The sequence below is a fragment of the Schistocerca serialis genome, chromosome 7, assembly GCF_023864345.2.
Source record: "Schistocerca serialis cubense isolate TAMUIC-IGC-003099 chromosome 7, iqSchSeri2.2, whole genome shotgun sequence".
Lineage (NCBI taxonomy): Eukaryota > Metazoa > Arthropoda > Insecta > Orthoptera > Acrididae > Schistocerca > Schistocerca serialis.
In genome coordinates, this window is record NC_064644.1 from 512,756,916 (window position 1) to 512,770,141 (window position 13,226).

At 43.8% G+C, this 13,226-nt stretch overlaps 1 protein-coding gene across 1 annotated transcript in view; it reads right to left on the reverse strand.

The window, feature by feature from the left end:
- LOC126413181 (furin-like protease 1, isoforms 1/1-X/2) overlaps positions 1-13,226 on the reverse strand; it is a 232,847-nt gene that overhangs the window by 90,348 nt on the left and 129,273 nt on the right. The window contains exon 3 of the mRNA XM_050083077.1: positions 5,143-5,271. Coding sequence (XP_049939034.1) covers positions 5,143-5,271 — 129 coding nt within the window. The remainder of the gene's footprint in view (positions 1-5,142; positions 5,272-13,226) is intronic.

The window sequence follows — 13,226 nt, forward strand, 5'->3', positions numbered from 1 at the left end:
GGATATCTTTTAATTGCAGTCTTCCTCCTCAGTTTTCATTCTCTACAGCTCTCTCAAGTGCCATGAACGAACGCGTCACACATCAGACTCTGATTCCCTTCTTTTCCGGTTATCCCACACTCCATGATTCATTTCCAGTTTCCTCAAATTGAAGCCGATGATCGATATTAGTTGTCTTATTTTGGCCAAAAATGTCCACTTTGCCTGTGCCAGTCTATTTTATAATCCCCTTGCTTCGTCCGCCATGTGCTATTTTGCTTCCTGGGTATCAGATTCCCATCGCTTCGTCTACAGCGTAGTCCTCAATATTGAATTTAAGTGACATTTCTTTTGCTTCCCATGAGTTTATTATTTCGTCGGTTTACTCTCAATCCTTGGTATGTGGTCAAAGGACTGCACATCGCATTCAGTAGGTCTTGTAGTCCTTTCTCACTTTCAGTTAGCACAGCAACTAATCTTACTGTTGATATCCCTTCACAATGAATTTTAATCTCACAACTGAATCTTTCTTTTTGTCCCGTCATTGCTTCACGTCACGTAGGGGAGGGAAGAGCGGAAACACTGCGTCGCCCCCATGACACCTTTTCTAATCCGAGCACTACATTGTTGGTCTTCCATTCATAATTTTCGTTCTTGGTTTCTGTTGGTAGTCTACTCCATATTAGCCGCGTTTCACTAGCTTACGCCTATTTTCCCGAGAACTTCAAACTACTTGGACCATTTTACATCGTCAAACGCTTTTTCCAGAACGACAAATCCTATTTATCATCGTGGTTGCCATGATTACGTTGTACATCGAAATTCATTAACTTCGTTTCACACCAATTCTTCAGTTCCTTAGGTTTATTCATTTGATTTTGGGGCTATATACACCTCCAGAAATACAAAACAAAAATATTGTTAAGATAATATGAACGTGTATGTACACAAGGCTGCCGTACGCTGAGGTGGAGATAACGGTACGCACATATAATACGGAGATGTTATCGCGTACACAATGCACAAAAGGTTGGTGCATTGGTGCAGCTGTCGTTTGTTCTGAAGTGATTCAAGTGAAATGGTTATCGATGTGATTATGGCCGCACAACGGGAATTATCAGACTTTGAACACGGAATCGTAGTTGGAGTCACAGGCGTGGGATATTTCATGTCGGAAATCGTTATGGAATTCAGTATTCCGAGACCCACAGTGTCAAGAGAATGTCGAGAATGTCTCTCACCACGGACAATACAGTGGCCAATGGTCTTCACTCAACGACCGAGAGCAGCAGTGTCTGCATCGAATTGTCTGTGCTAACCGACAAGTGACACTGCGAGGAATTTCTGTAGAAATCGATGTGGGACGTACGATGAACGTATCCGGTAAGACAATTGGGCTATGGGCTATGGCAGCAACGACCGACGCGAGTGCCTTTACTATCAGCACGACATCGCCTGCAGCGCCTCTTCTGGGGTCGTGAGCATATCGCCTGGACACTAGACGGCTGGAAAACCGCGGCCTGCTCAGATGTGTGATGATTTCGGTTGGTAAGACCTGATGGTATGATTCGAGTGTGGCACGGACCCCACGGAGCCATGGACCCAAATTATCCACGAGTCTCTGTGAAAGTTGTTGGTGGTTCCATAATGGTGTGGGCTGTGTTTACATGGAATGGATTAGGTCCTCTGCTCCAACTGAAACGATCATAGATTGGAAATGGTTCTGTTCAGCCACCTGGGTACTATTTGCAGCTATTCATGGACTTCATGTTCCCAAACTACGATGGAATTTCTTTGGATGGCAATGTCCCACGTCAGCGAGCCACAGTTGTGCGAGATTTGTTTACATTCTGGACATTTCTAGTGAATGATTTGGCCACCCAGGTCGCCCGACATGACTCTGATTAAACGTTTAGGGGATATAATCGAGAGGCCAGTTCATGCACAAAGTTCTGGACTGGCAACACTTCCGCAATTATGGACGGCTATAGAGGCAGAACGGCTCAATATTCCTGCAGGGGACGTCCAACGACTTGTTGAGTCAATGCCACATCGAGCTGATGCACTACGCCGGGCCAAAAGAGGTTCAACACAATATTAGGTGGTATCCCGTGACTTTTGTCACCTCAGCGTATTATACATTCACATTACTAACTACTCTGGAAAATCCTATTTGGACACAAGATTTCCAAACACGTTGTGCAGATGTGTCGACCTCCACACTCCTCTTCCCGCGCGTCTTCAACATTCAATGAATATGAGCACTCTGGCTGTCACCCGCTGAACAGCACCTCTCTCGAGCATTAGGCAGCTGCAGTGGGGTGGAGCGAGTAACAGACAACTGGTACGCGTAAAAGTTTAAAAGCTGGACTTTCATAACGTCATAACAGTTTATTATTACAATTAGAACCCAAATTATCGAACAGGATCGATTGCTCGGCATGACATCTTGCAAGGGTGCTTTTGTCTCCTTAAAAAATTGGGGCAAGTTGGTGAGGTTTCTTTGTCAGTGGGAGTCGCATGTCGTGCCCATTCACACGTTCCTTTAAGCGCACTACAAAAGCGCGTTGAAGCGAAACAGGGCAGTCGTGAATGTTTAGACGCGCCACGGAGCGAATATCAGTACTGCATGCACAGACAGCAAGCTATCATGGCGTTGAACGCAAAGACGGAACAGCAGTAGTTATTGCTTTGTGTGCGGTCGCAGTATTCTATGCCAGTGAAAAACACAAACAGAAGAAAACGGTCAGTTCGAAGACAAAAGAAAATCGAAGTCATGTTATGCAACAGACATTGAGGAAGTGGGAAACTTTCATGAGAATTTATCGGCAGCTCTAAGATTCCATTGCTTGCCGGGCCAGACTCTTTTAATGTAGAGAATACTTCGATTAATGATTTATCACGTTTGCTCTTGTTGTGACTACTCAACTAGGTAGTCAGCTGTTATTTGCAGCAAGTGACCACATTCCCCCTTTGTTTTTTCCCTCTACATCAGTTTGTGAGAACTGTGAAGTGCACAGCTGCAGACATCTCCAAACCACACCTGCGGTTAATTAGTTCGGCTTGTATCGTCAGAGGTCTTGTAACAACGGGTTCGCTGTCACGCACGGACATACAGGATGCGTCAACCGCAACTCGCTATGGTACATTTGGCCTTCAAAAATCACTCGTGAGATTTTCATATTTTCTCTCCCGCTACCAACAAATTATTAGTCCTCCGGAAAAAAATTGCACAGGGACTTTTTGAGGGAAATTTAACATACTTAAGTTTTGTACTGCGACGCGTTTTCTATGGAGGGCACGGTTTCGGGTTACTCAAGACAAACGTACAAAAATGGCCTTCAAACACATCTCCACCCCCATACTTATATCTCAGCAGTCACGATTTCTAGTATGCTGTTCGTGGCACTCCCTCCCGCCACTGTACAAAAATTTCCGACAACAGGAACTATTCCCAATGTTCGACCTTTTTTGGTCTCTATTAATTATGCTATTACGCCACCAGCATAGTCGGCTATTTCGTTAACATAATTAATTTAAGCGTGCACGTGAGCGTAAGGGGAATGAAAGAAAAAGGCATCTATAAAATTATATAATTACTTTATAAACTAATTACGTTCAAAATTCGGTCCAGACTTTGTCTTTACAAAAGCGCAGTAGTTTTGTAGTCAACGACGTAATTATTTATTTTATGCTCTCAAAATTCAGAAAATTGTTAGGTAATATTCACCGAAATGCCAGTTTTGCAATTTCTGAGTGATCGACTAAGTCGGTGGCTTAGTAAGGCCGGTCAGTGAGGACCAGAAATATGTGGGATTGAACAGTGGCAGGAGGGAGTGTCATGAACAACATACTGGAAATACTGCCGGCGGAGGCTGAGTATGGGAGCGGGGGTGCGTCTGACGGTCACTTTTGTAGGTCCTACTCGTATTTCCTGTACGACTAATAGTTCGCATTTAGCGAGTGGGGGAATGTGACATTCTCGGGCATGGTTCTGAAGACGAGATATGGCATTGGGGGTTGCATAAAACTACATCGGTAGCGGCCGCTGTATCACCCTCTACACTTGCCTTCTTTTCCGTACGGAGGTCGGTTTGTTTTGGGGTTTGATGGGGGCTGAACATCCGTGGTCATCAGTCCCCAGTTCCAAACATACACACTTGTAAAAGGCCTATACAGTAAAAGCTTAACCTGTGCACGCAGAGGGAGGAACACCAAGGGGTACAGAGCTAAAATGAACACCGCAGTAACACAAAATAGAAGACACTTAAAAGGAGCAGAGAAAATAGTTGACTAGAGTAAAACAGATTACAGTGGTTGATGGATCAGGTAAAAGGTCAACCTCTCAACTAAAAATTAAGAATCTCCAGCTGGAAAGCGTTGATAGAGGTGCCAACACAACTTGTTACCATAAAAGACACTATTTTGGTATCCACGTCACAATTAAAAGTCGCTGGGTTGGGTGTAGCCTGAGAAATCATGCGAGAGCACCCACACTAGAGCGAGTGATAGAACCCAGCTGCACGTATTAAACGTAAAACTGAGTCAGCTATAGACGCATCGTCACTTAGGATTAAAGGAAGTGCAGCTACTAAATTAAAGGACTACCTCAAGGGGCCTAAAAGGCGGCAGTCCATCAGAAGATGGACCACTGTCAACCGTGCATCACAGCGACACTTGGGCGGGTTCTCAGGGCGAAGGAGATAGCTGTGGGTCAACCGCGTATGTCCAATTCGGAGACGGCAGAGAACAACTGAGTCCCTAAGCGTGCCCCGTAGGAAGGAAGGAAGAAAGATTCAGGTTTAAAGTCCCATCGAGATCGATGTCACTAGAGACGGAGGACACGCTCAGAACGTTTCGAGGATGAATATGTAACAAACCGTGCCTTTCCAGAGGAACCATGCTGGCACAGCGATTTACGGTAATCTCGGGAAACCAAGAAGAGGACATCCTCGCTCGGTTTCGGTTCCGAACAACATGCAACGGCAAGGTGGGGGTAACGAGTTCAAACAACATGTGCAACACCACGGACTCGTGTTGCGCGCTAAAAGGGACGTGTAAACGGGCACACGCAGCACCGCTGCCTGGGTATGGACGACGCAGCAGCCACCTCCACATGTGAGATCCGCAGAGCCTGAGCCAGCAGTGTGCGGCGGCACTCACGTAGTTGCGCACGAGGTCGGGGTGCTCCGTCTCGAGGCCGTCGTCCAGGATGGTGACGACGACGCCGCGGCCCGTGATGCCCTCCAGCCAGGCGCCCTGCACGTTCATGTCGAGCCCGTGGCCGCGGTTCTGCAACAACGCAACACGCAGCACGCACACCTCAGTCGGACTGAAAGCACACGGTTCACACAGACAAAAGTCCACTACTGGCCATTAAAATTGCTACACCAAGAAAAAATGCCGATGATAAACAGGTACTCATTGGACAAATATATTATACTAGAACTGACATGAGATTACATTTTCACGCAATTTGGGTGCATAGATCCTGAGAAATCAGTACCCAGAACAACCACCTCTGGCCGTAATAACGGCCTTGATACGGCTAGGCATTGAGTCAAACAGAGCTTGGATGGCGTGTACAGGTACAGCTGCCCATGCAGCTTCAACACGATACCACAGTTCATCAAGAGTAGTGACTGGCGTATTGTGACGAGCCAGTTGCTCGGCCACCACTGACCAGACGTTTTCAATTGGTGAGAGATCTGAAGAATGTGCTGGCCAGAGCAGCAGTCGAAAATTTTCTGTGTCCAGAAAGGCCCGTACAGGACCTGCAACATGCGGTCGTGCATTATCTTACTCAAATGTAGGGTTTCGCAGGGATAGAATGAAGGTACAGCCACGGGTCGTAACACATCTGAAATGTAACGTCCACTGTTCAAAATTCCGTCAATGCGAACAAGTGGTGACTGAGACGTGTAACCAATGGCACCCCATACCATCACGCAGGGTCAGATGCCAGTATGGCGATGACGAATAAACGCTTCCATTATGCGTTCACCGCGATGTCGCCAAACACGGATCGACCATCATGATGCTGTAAACAAAACCTGGATATATCCTAAAAAATGACGTTTTGCCATTCGTGCACCCAGGATCGTCGTTGAGAACACCATCGCAGGCGCTCCTGTCTTTGATGCAGCGTCAAAGGTAACCGCAGCCATGGTCTCCGAGTTGATAGTCCCTGCTGCTGCAAACGTCGTCGAACCATTCGTGCAGATGGTTGTTGTCATGCAAACGTCCCCATCTGTTGACTCAGGGATCAAGACGTAGCTGCAAGATCCGTTACAGCTATGCGGATATGATGCCAGTCATCTCGACTGCTAGTGATACGAGGCCTTTGGAATCCGGTACGGCGATCCGTATTACCCTCCTGAACCCACCGGTTCCATATTCTGCTAACAGTCATTGGATCTCGACCAACGCGAGCAGCAATGTCGCTATACAATAAACCGCAATCGCTATAGGCTACAATCCGACCTTTACCAAAGTCGAAAACGTGATGGTACGCATATCTCCTCCTTACACGAGGTATCACAGTAACGTTTCACCAGGCAACGCCGGTCAACTGCTGTTTGTGTACGGGAAATCGGTTGGAAACTTTCCTCATGTCAGCACGTTGTAGGTGTCGCACTGACGCCAACCTAGTCTCAATGCTCTGAATAGCTAATCATTTGCATATTACAGCATCTTCTTCCTGTCGGTTAAATTTCGCATCTGTAGCACGTCATCTTCTGTGGTGTAGTAATTTTAATGACCACTAGTGTATTCATTTCGTCTAGTGATACTGTATCATATCTAATCCTACACATTTAGCCTGCCAGTTATACAAAATGGCTGTACAGGTTGTTTCAGGAGCAATGTTAAACATATACTGTGTGTAACACATATACGTGCAGATTTTTTATACGTGGTAGCTTAATATGTGAACTCATCAGTGTGTTAGTTGTTTTTTCTCCGCGTCGAATAGCCTATCCACAAACATGTCACAAACTTTACGACCTGATGTTTTCTGCATGGACGGAACTGCATCAGTAAGTGGGTTACGCCTGTCAGTTTAGACTATTCGTTTTGTGTCCACGTGTCCACACTTCAAACCTGAACTGTTGCTCAGGAAAAATAAGCATTAACGGCTTGCTCTAGCCGCACATACTTGGAGGTACTAACCAATCTAAAAATATACGTCTTGCAATGGCTATAATTATTAGTCTGCAGATAACATAAGTACTGATGTAATGTTGTTCAGTACACAATTCTCTGCCACCGAAAGAAATATCTGCACTTATACAGGTTACACCCTGCATCTCAATCACTTATTAATAAGAACCTTCAGGGTTCCAGAAGATGACTAGGAAAACACTACATGGAACACAGAAAATAGATATACGTCAGGCAGTAGAGCGTCTCTTTAAGTTTTTTACTCATATTGCCTGGGTGCAATATGGATACCCTTTCCTACACTGTAAAAGCCAATACGTGTGTGGGATTCGTAAAATCCACTGTCAAGGGTGCCAACTAACGAAATGCAAAAATACGCTGCGTGTGATTTGCCTGCACGTTCTGACGCGCCTTCACCTCGCTAAATTGGTTCAAATGGCTCTGAGCACTATGGGACTTAACATCTGTGGTCATCAGTCCACTAGAACTTAGAACTACTTAAACCTAACTAACCTAAGGACATCACACAAATCCATGTCCGAGGCAGGATTCGAACCTGCGACCGTAGCGGTCACGCGGTTCCAGACTGAAGCGCCTAGAAGCGCACGGCCACAACGGCCAGCCGCACCTCCCTACAACTACACAATAGCGTGTATTACGAATCACAACTTGGAGATATGTCCTATCCGCCGACATTTGTCATTTTGCTATACGTTTTCAGGTTTTTATGCAGTCACCTTTCGAAACTCAAGAGATACTTAAAAATACCTTTATTATAGGAGTTCGTAGTAGAAAGTAATTCGGAGAAAATATTCCATATGATATGTGTTTAATTTTTATTAGTTGCGAAGATACAGTTGTTAGAATGTAACCCAAACAAATACTCTCGGAACCTGTTAAAGCAAAGGCAAATGTGTAACTTCAAAGTTGATTTTGATAAAGTAAACTCCTGACCTCTATGTATTTCCCATCTTTCGTTCTAAGGTCGTCTTTGTGATGTTTTTTCCTTTATAAAGGCATCTCTATTCAAAACCCAACAATCAACTGAATCGCTTATTTTTAAAAGGGGACAACTCACAATTGATAAATTATTCATGTCGAAGGAAAAATATTCCACAGTCTGTCTTAAATATTTAATGGCAAGCTTCTTTCTGCCGTGTGAAACAACCGAATTTCTGGAATTTGTAAGGATAATAACACGTTGAAAAATATTTCTAGCTGCCATGGTGACTTTTTTCACATGCAGATATCCCCATATAGCACTGGAGGAGGAAGTAAATATATTTTAAGCAGTTATTTAAAAGTAGCAAAGCAAAAGCTTATTTTTTGTTAATGAAAATACTTTAAGTGCAATAAATATAATATCTGGAGTACATTTACATTATCACCAAGTAAGTTATCGTTACTAAATGTTTTTAATCCAAACCACTGAACATATTTAATATCATATATATAATTCTAAGTCCTCACAAAACTACCCTAATTTCATAAAAAGTCAATACAAAATATGTTACAAATGATGATAGCTGCTTGTTAACAAAGTATATGAAGTTCATACATAAATGAAGACGAAACACGTTACAGACATGACTATTTCTAATCAGTTTTCAGTCACCTTCATCCGATTCTACTGTAGGCTACGTCTTCAGATTATTACAGAAACTTTATAGTATCCATTTGTAATATACTTCAGTAGTTTCTCAACATCATGTTCCTTCTTCTTGTTTAAGGGAACTTCCCCACCATATGCCTCTGTTTCACGAAGCACAATATTCTTGATGGGAAAATATGTCCTGACTTTTACTAATGTAAAGGTAAAAACTTCGAGACCTTCGATATAGAGCGTAATATCTACTTGCCTTTTTCTTTTCTGAACTGTAGAAATAGCAAACAGACTAACGGGTAGGAAATGATACTTTGTCCTATTTTCTAGTGCCTCTTCCCATAGTTTCAGCTGAGATGTCGACCTTTTTGTATAAAAGGATCTATCATGTTTTAAAATTCACTATTTCGATTGTTAAAGCGACCAAGGCGGCTGAAATCGGTGACAAACGACATATGCTGTCCTGGAATAAGTAGTCAGTCGCACTTTCGTAAAGTCTCTTTCATGACACCTACGTCGCGATCAGATGATATACAAGAGTGCGCTCAAACGGGAAAATAGTAACAGATTTTATCGAAACTGTCAACGTCTGTTAAGAACAATAACACTATTACCATGTGATTGCAGACATTGGCTACTTTATGTATTGTTCAACAGGTGTTCTCTTATAGGGACCAAGTACTGAATGAAATGGCTTAGAAAGCCGCAAACTTCATTAGGTCCTTTCTTACAGTGGCCCTCACGGCAACAGTAAAGCGTAACTCCACTTGCTGTCATGCTATGTTATCTCAAAAGTAAAGACCCATAGCATACTAAAAAGGAATCAAGCACGATCTATCTTCAGTTTTATCGTTTTTCCACAATTATTTGGAACTTTAAACTCTGAGCAGCCCATCTTAATATTGTAAGTTGAATAGTTTATCAAAGATTTCAACAAAAATCCCGGATTGGTTCAGCATGATTCCAGGTCTACCAACGTGATGACTAGTGGAATTAGGCCCTATTAGAAAGAATTACAGATCTAAATCCACTCTCTACAAGCAGCAAGGCAATGGCTGTCCCTCATCTTAACTCCAAGCGATCTATCTATGGCTCAAGAAAACTCAAAACTAACAAAATCTGTAATTCCACGTTTTGAGGATTTATCTGCTTTTAGTAATAAGCGATTCAATTCGTCTATCATATTTATGTTTTCGTTTCACACTTCGCCTTACACCAACCCCACCGGTTAAAATTTAAAGGTGTAAAGGTGCTGGTGACCGAGGAAAAAGAAGATTTGAGGCGATCTATCTTCCAGGGAATGTTAAGTTCAATGCAGGCGTCAGCTGAGGAATGTAAAGTACAGGGGCCCGTCATACTGGAAGGACACGTCCATCCGAATAACCAAAGCAACCTCTTCCCATAATGCTAGAAAAAAAATGTTCAAATGTGTGTGAAATCTTATGGGACTTAACTGCTAAGGTCATCAGTCCCTAAGCTTACACACTACTTAACCTAAATTACCCTAATGACAAACACACACACCCATGCCCGAGGGAGGACTCGAACCCCCGCCGGGACCAGCCGCACAGTCCATGACTGCAGCGCCCTAGACCGCTCGGCTAATCCCACGCGGCCATAATGCTAGAAGCCAATTTTCAACGAAGCCTAGATAATGGGTTATATAAGAAGATGAGGTAACACAACAGGCCCAATCAGCTGATTGTCTGTCACATTACACCACACATTTACAGAGATGTGTTCTGAGAATGTATCTCCACAAAGGTATCTCTGTTTTCATCGGGACGTCGACGTGAGTTACGAGTGTCACTGATAACGTCAAGGGTGAAAGTTACTTCATCAGTAGACAGTATGGGATTACTCGGCGATCTGCAACTAGCCAACAACAAAATTCTTATCTTTTCTGTTGTGACGGGACGTCACAAATGAATTGGGTTCTAAACAGGTAAGAAAGCACAGAAATACCGGACTTGTAAACTGTAAACAAGAGCCACTGAGGCCGGCGATGAGACAAGGGCCATGATTTTACACCTGCAACAAAGGAGCCTCTATGGAACAGGGACAAACCTCCCCGCTTCCGCGAGAGAAATGCAAAGTTGTGTCATCAGCAGGGAAAGTCAAATCCGCCGTTTCCCTCGACTGCGAACGATTTGTGTACACACTGATTATAGGGAAGCCCACAACAATTAACGCTGATTCGTACCGTGTAACACTGCCACCGGAGTATGACACCGTGAAGAACGCGACGTGTGTCGAAAATTCAGCAGAGGCATTGTTCTCCTGCACGACAACGCAACACTCTCTCTACACTGCGCACCGCTTTATTTTAGCATTTACGATAGAAGGTTTGAATTGATATTTTTAAAAATATTGGGAATCTGATACATTGATATTTAAAAAATGCCATCATGGCTCTCGATATATCGATATACAGACGGAAAAATGTCGACGTTCCGGCCATCAAAATTATCGGCTGCTCACTGTATATATACCGCCTTTTTTAAAGCTATGTATTTAAGTATTTATTTATTTATTATTATGTATTCTGTACATCAACAAACTAGCAGCCTGCCTATCCTCCTTACAGCAAGAATTGAAAGGTAAACTAGCGTTCTCGCTTCCCACGCCCGGGTTCCCGGGTTCGATTCCCGGCGGGGTCAGGGATTTTCTCTGCCTCGTGATGGCTGGGTGTTGTGTGATGTCCTTAGGTTAGTTAGGTTTAAGTAGTTCTAAGTTCTAGGGGACTGATGACCATAGATGTTAAGTCCCATAGTGCTCAGAGCCATTTGAACCATTTGAAAGGTAAACAATGCACGTTCACGCTTGGTGAAAGCCACTTTGCTACTATTGATTCATGCATGTAAGTGGCACAATATAATGTGTCCAACGGGTCCGTCATTTGATTAAGTCACACGTCGGATTTCACCGGAACACTTCGTGTCCACGTCCTTGTTTTTCCATTTCTGCCAACGCCAGCGACCTAATAGCTGTAGTGCCAAAATTGCGCGGTGAAGCTAAAAGTTGCACTTTCTGTTGGTAACGCCGAGCGCCTACTACGTCAGCATTTCCCGTGACACGTCTCGGTCCATAGCAAAGACCAATCCTGTCTTTAGATTTGCGTTCATTATTTTCAGCAACCGTTTTTGAAAAAAGAATGCCCGATGTGAAGAAATAGCACATTAGTTGCGTTTAATCTGTTTTTTAACCCAGCTGTTGTGCTGTTTCTTCAAATCGGAAATTTCGTTATTCCGTTCACACTATCATGCCCCAATGCAGTCAAAGAGAAGGCAGTATGTGATTAAAGCTCAGAAAATAGTAAGACTTCTTCATACAGTGAAAGTAAAATTATTTTCTACTACCGTTCCAAATGAACAGCTTCGAATATTTACCGAATATTGTGAAAAAAAAAAATTTAAAGTATCGGCACTCGATATTCCCATTTTGATATTATATATCGGGGGTAAAACTATAGCCTATACACACTGATATGTTTCGGAAGCTCGCCGCTGTGGCCGAGCGGTTCCAGGCCCTTCAGTCCGTAACCGCGCTGCTGCTACGATCGCAGGTTCCAATCATGCCTCGGGCATGGATGCGTGTGATGTCTTGGGATAGTTAGGTTTGTTTTAAGTCTAGGGGACTAATGCCCTCAGATGTTAAGTCCCATAGTGCTTAAAGCCATTTGAACCATTTTTTGTGTTTCGGAAAAAGTATCTATATATATATCGATGTTTCATCAGTAGCCTTAGTTTTGCAATCCCGCGGCCGGCCAACCTGGTTTAGGTTTTCCGTGATTTCCCTAAATCCCTCCAGGCAAATTCCGGGATGGTTCCTTTGAAAGGGCACGGCCGACTTCCTTCCCCGTCCTTCCCTAATCCGATGAGACCGATTACCTTGCTGTCTGGTCTCCTTCCCCAAACAACCCAACCGCAACCCCTTAGTTTTGAAGCATCCGCCATACAGCCCAGATGTGTCTCCTTCCGATTACCCTATTTTTGGCAAGATGAAAGAACATGTAGATGGGGAAGAGATTTTCCAATTATAGCGACATTCACGAAACTGTGACCAAGGAGTGCATTTCTGTACTCGACAATCTGAAGTACTCGTATAACTTTCCGACCGTCTTTGCAGAGACTTGGTGACTACGCTAAAAAATAGTGTGTGACACTTTGACGTGTGGTGCAACATTCAATAAAAGCTACTTTTTCTGCGAGAGCAACATTTAACTTCGTTTTTAAAGTTCCATAGTAAAATGGGAATGTTCAAATGGTTCAAATGGCTCTGAGCACTATGCGACTTAACTTCTGAGGTCATCAGTCGCCTAGAACTTAGAACTAATTAAACCTAACTAACCTAAGGACATCACACACATCCACGCCAGAGGCAGGATTCGAACCTGCGACCGTAACAGTCCCGCGGTTCCGGACTGCGCGCCTAGAACCACTAGACCACCGCGGCCGGCAAAATGGGAATGTAATCAAGTCTT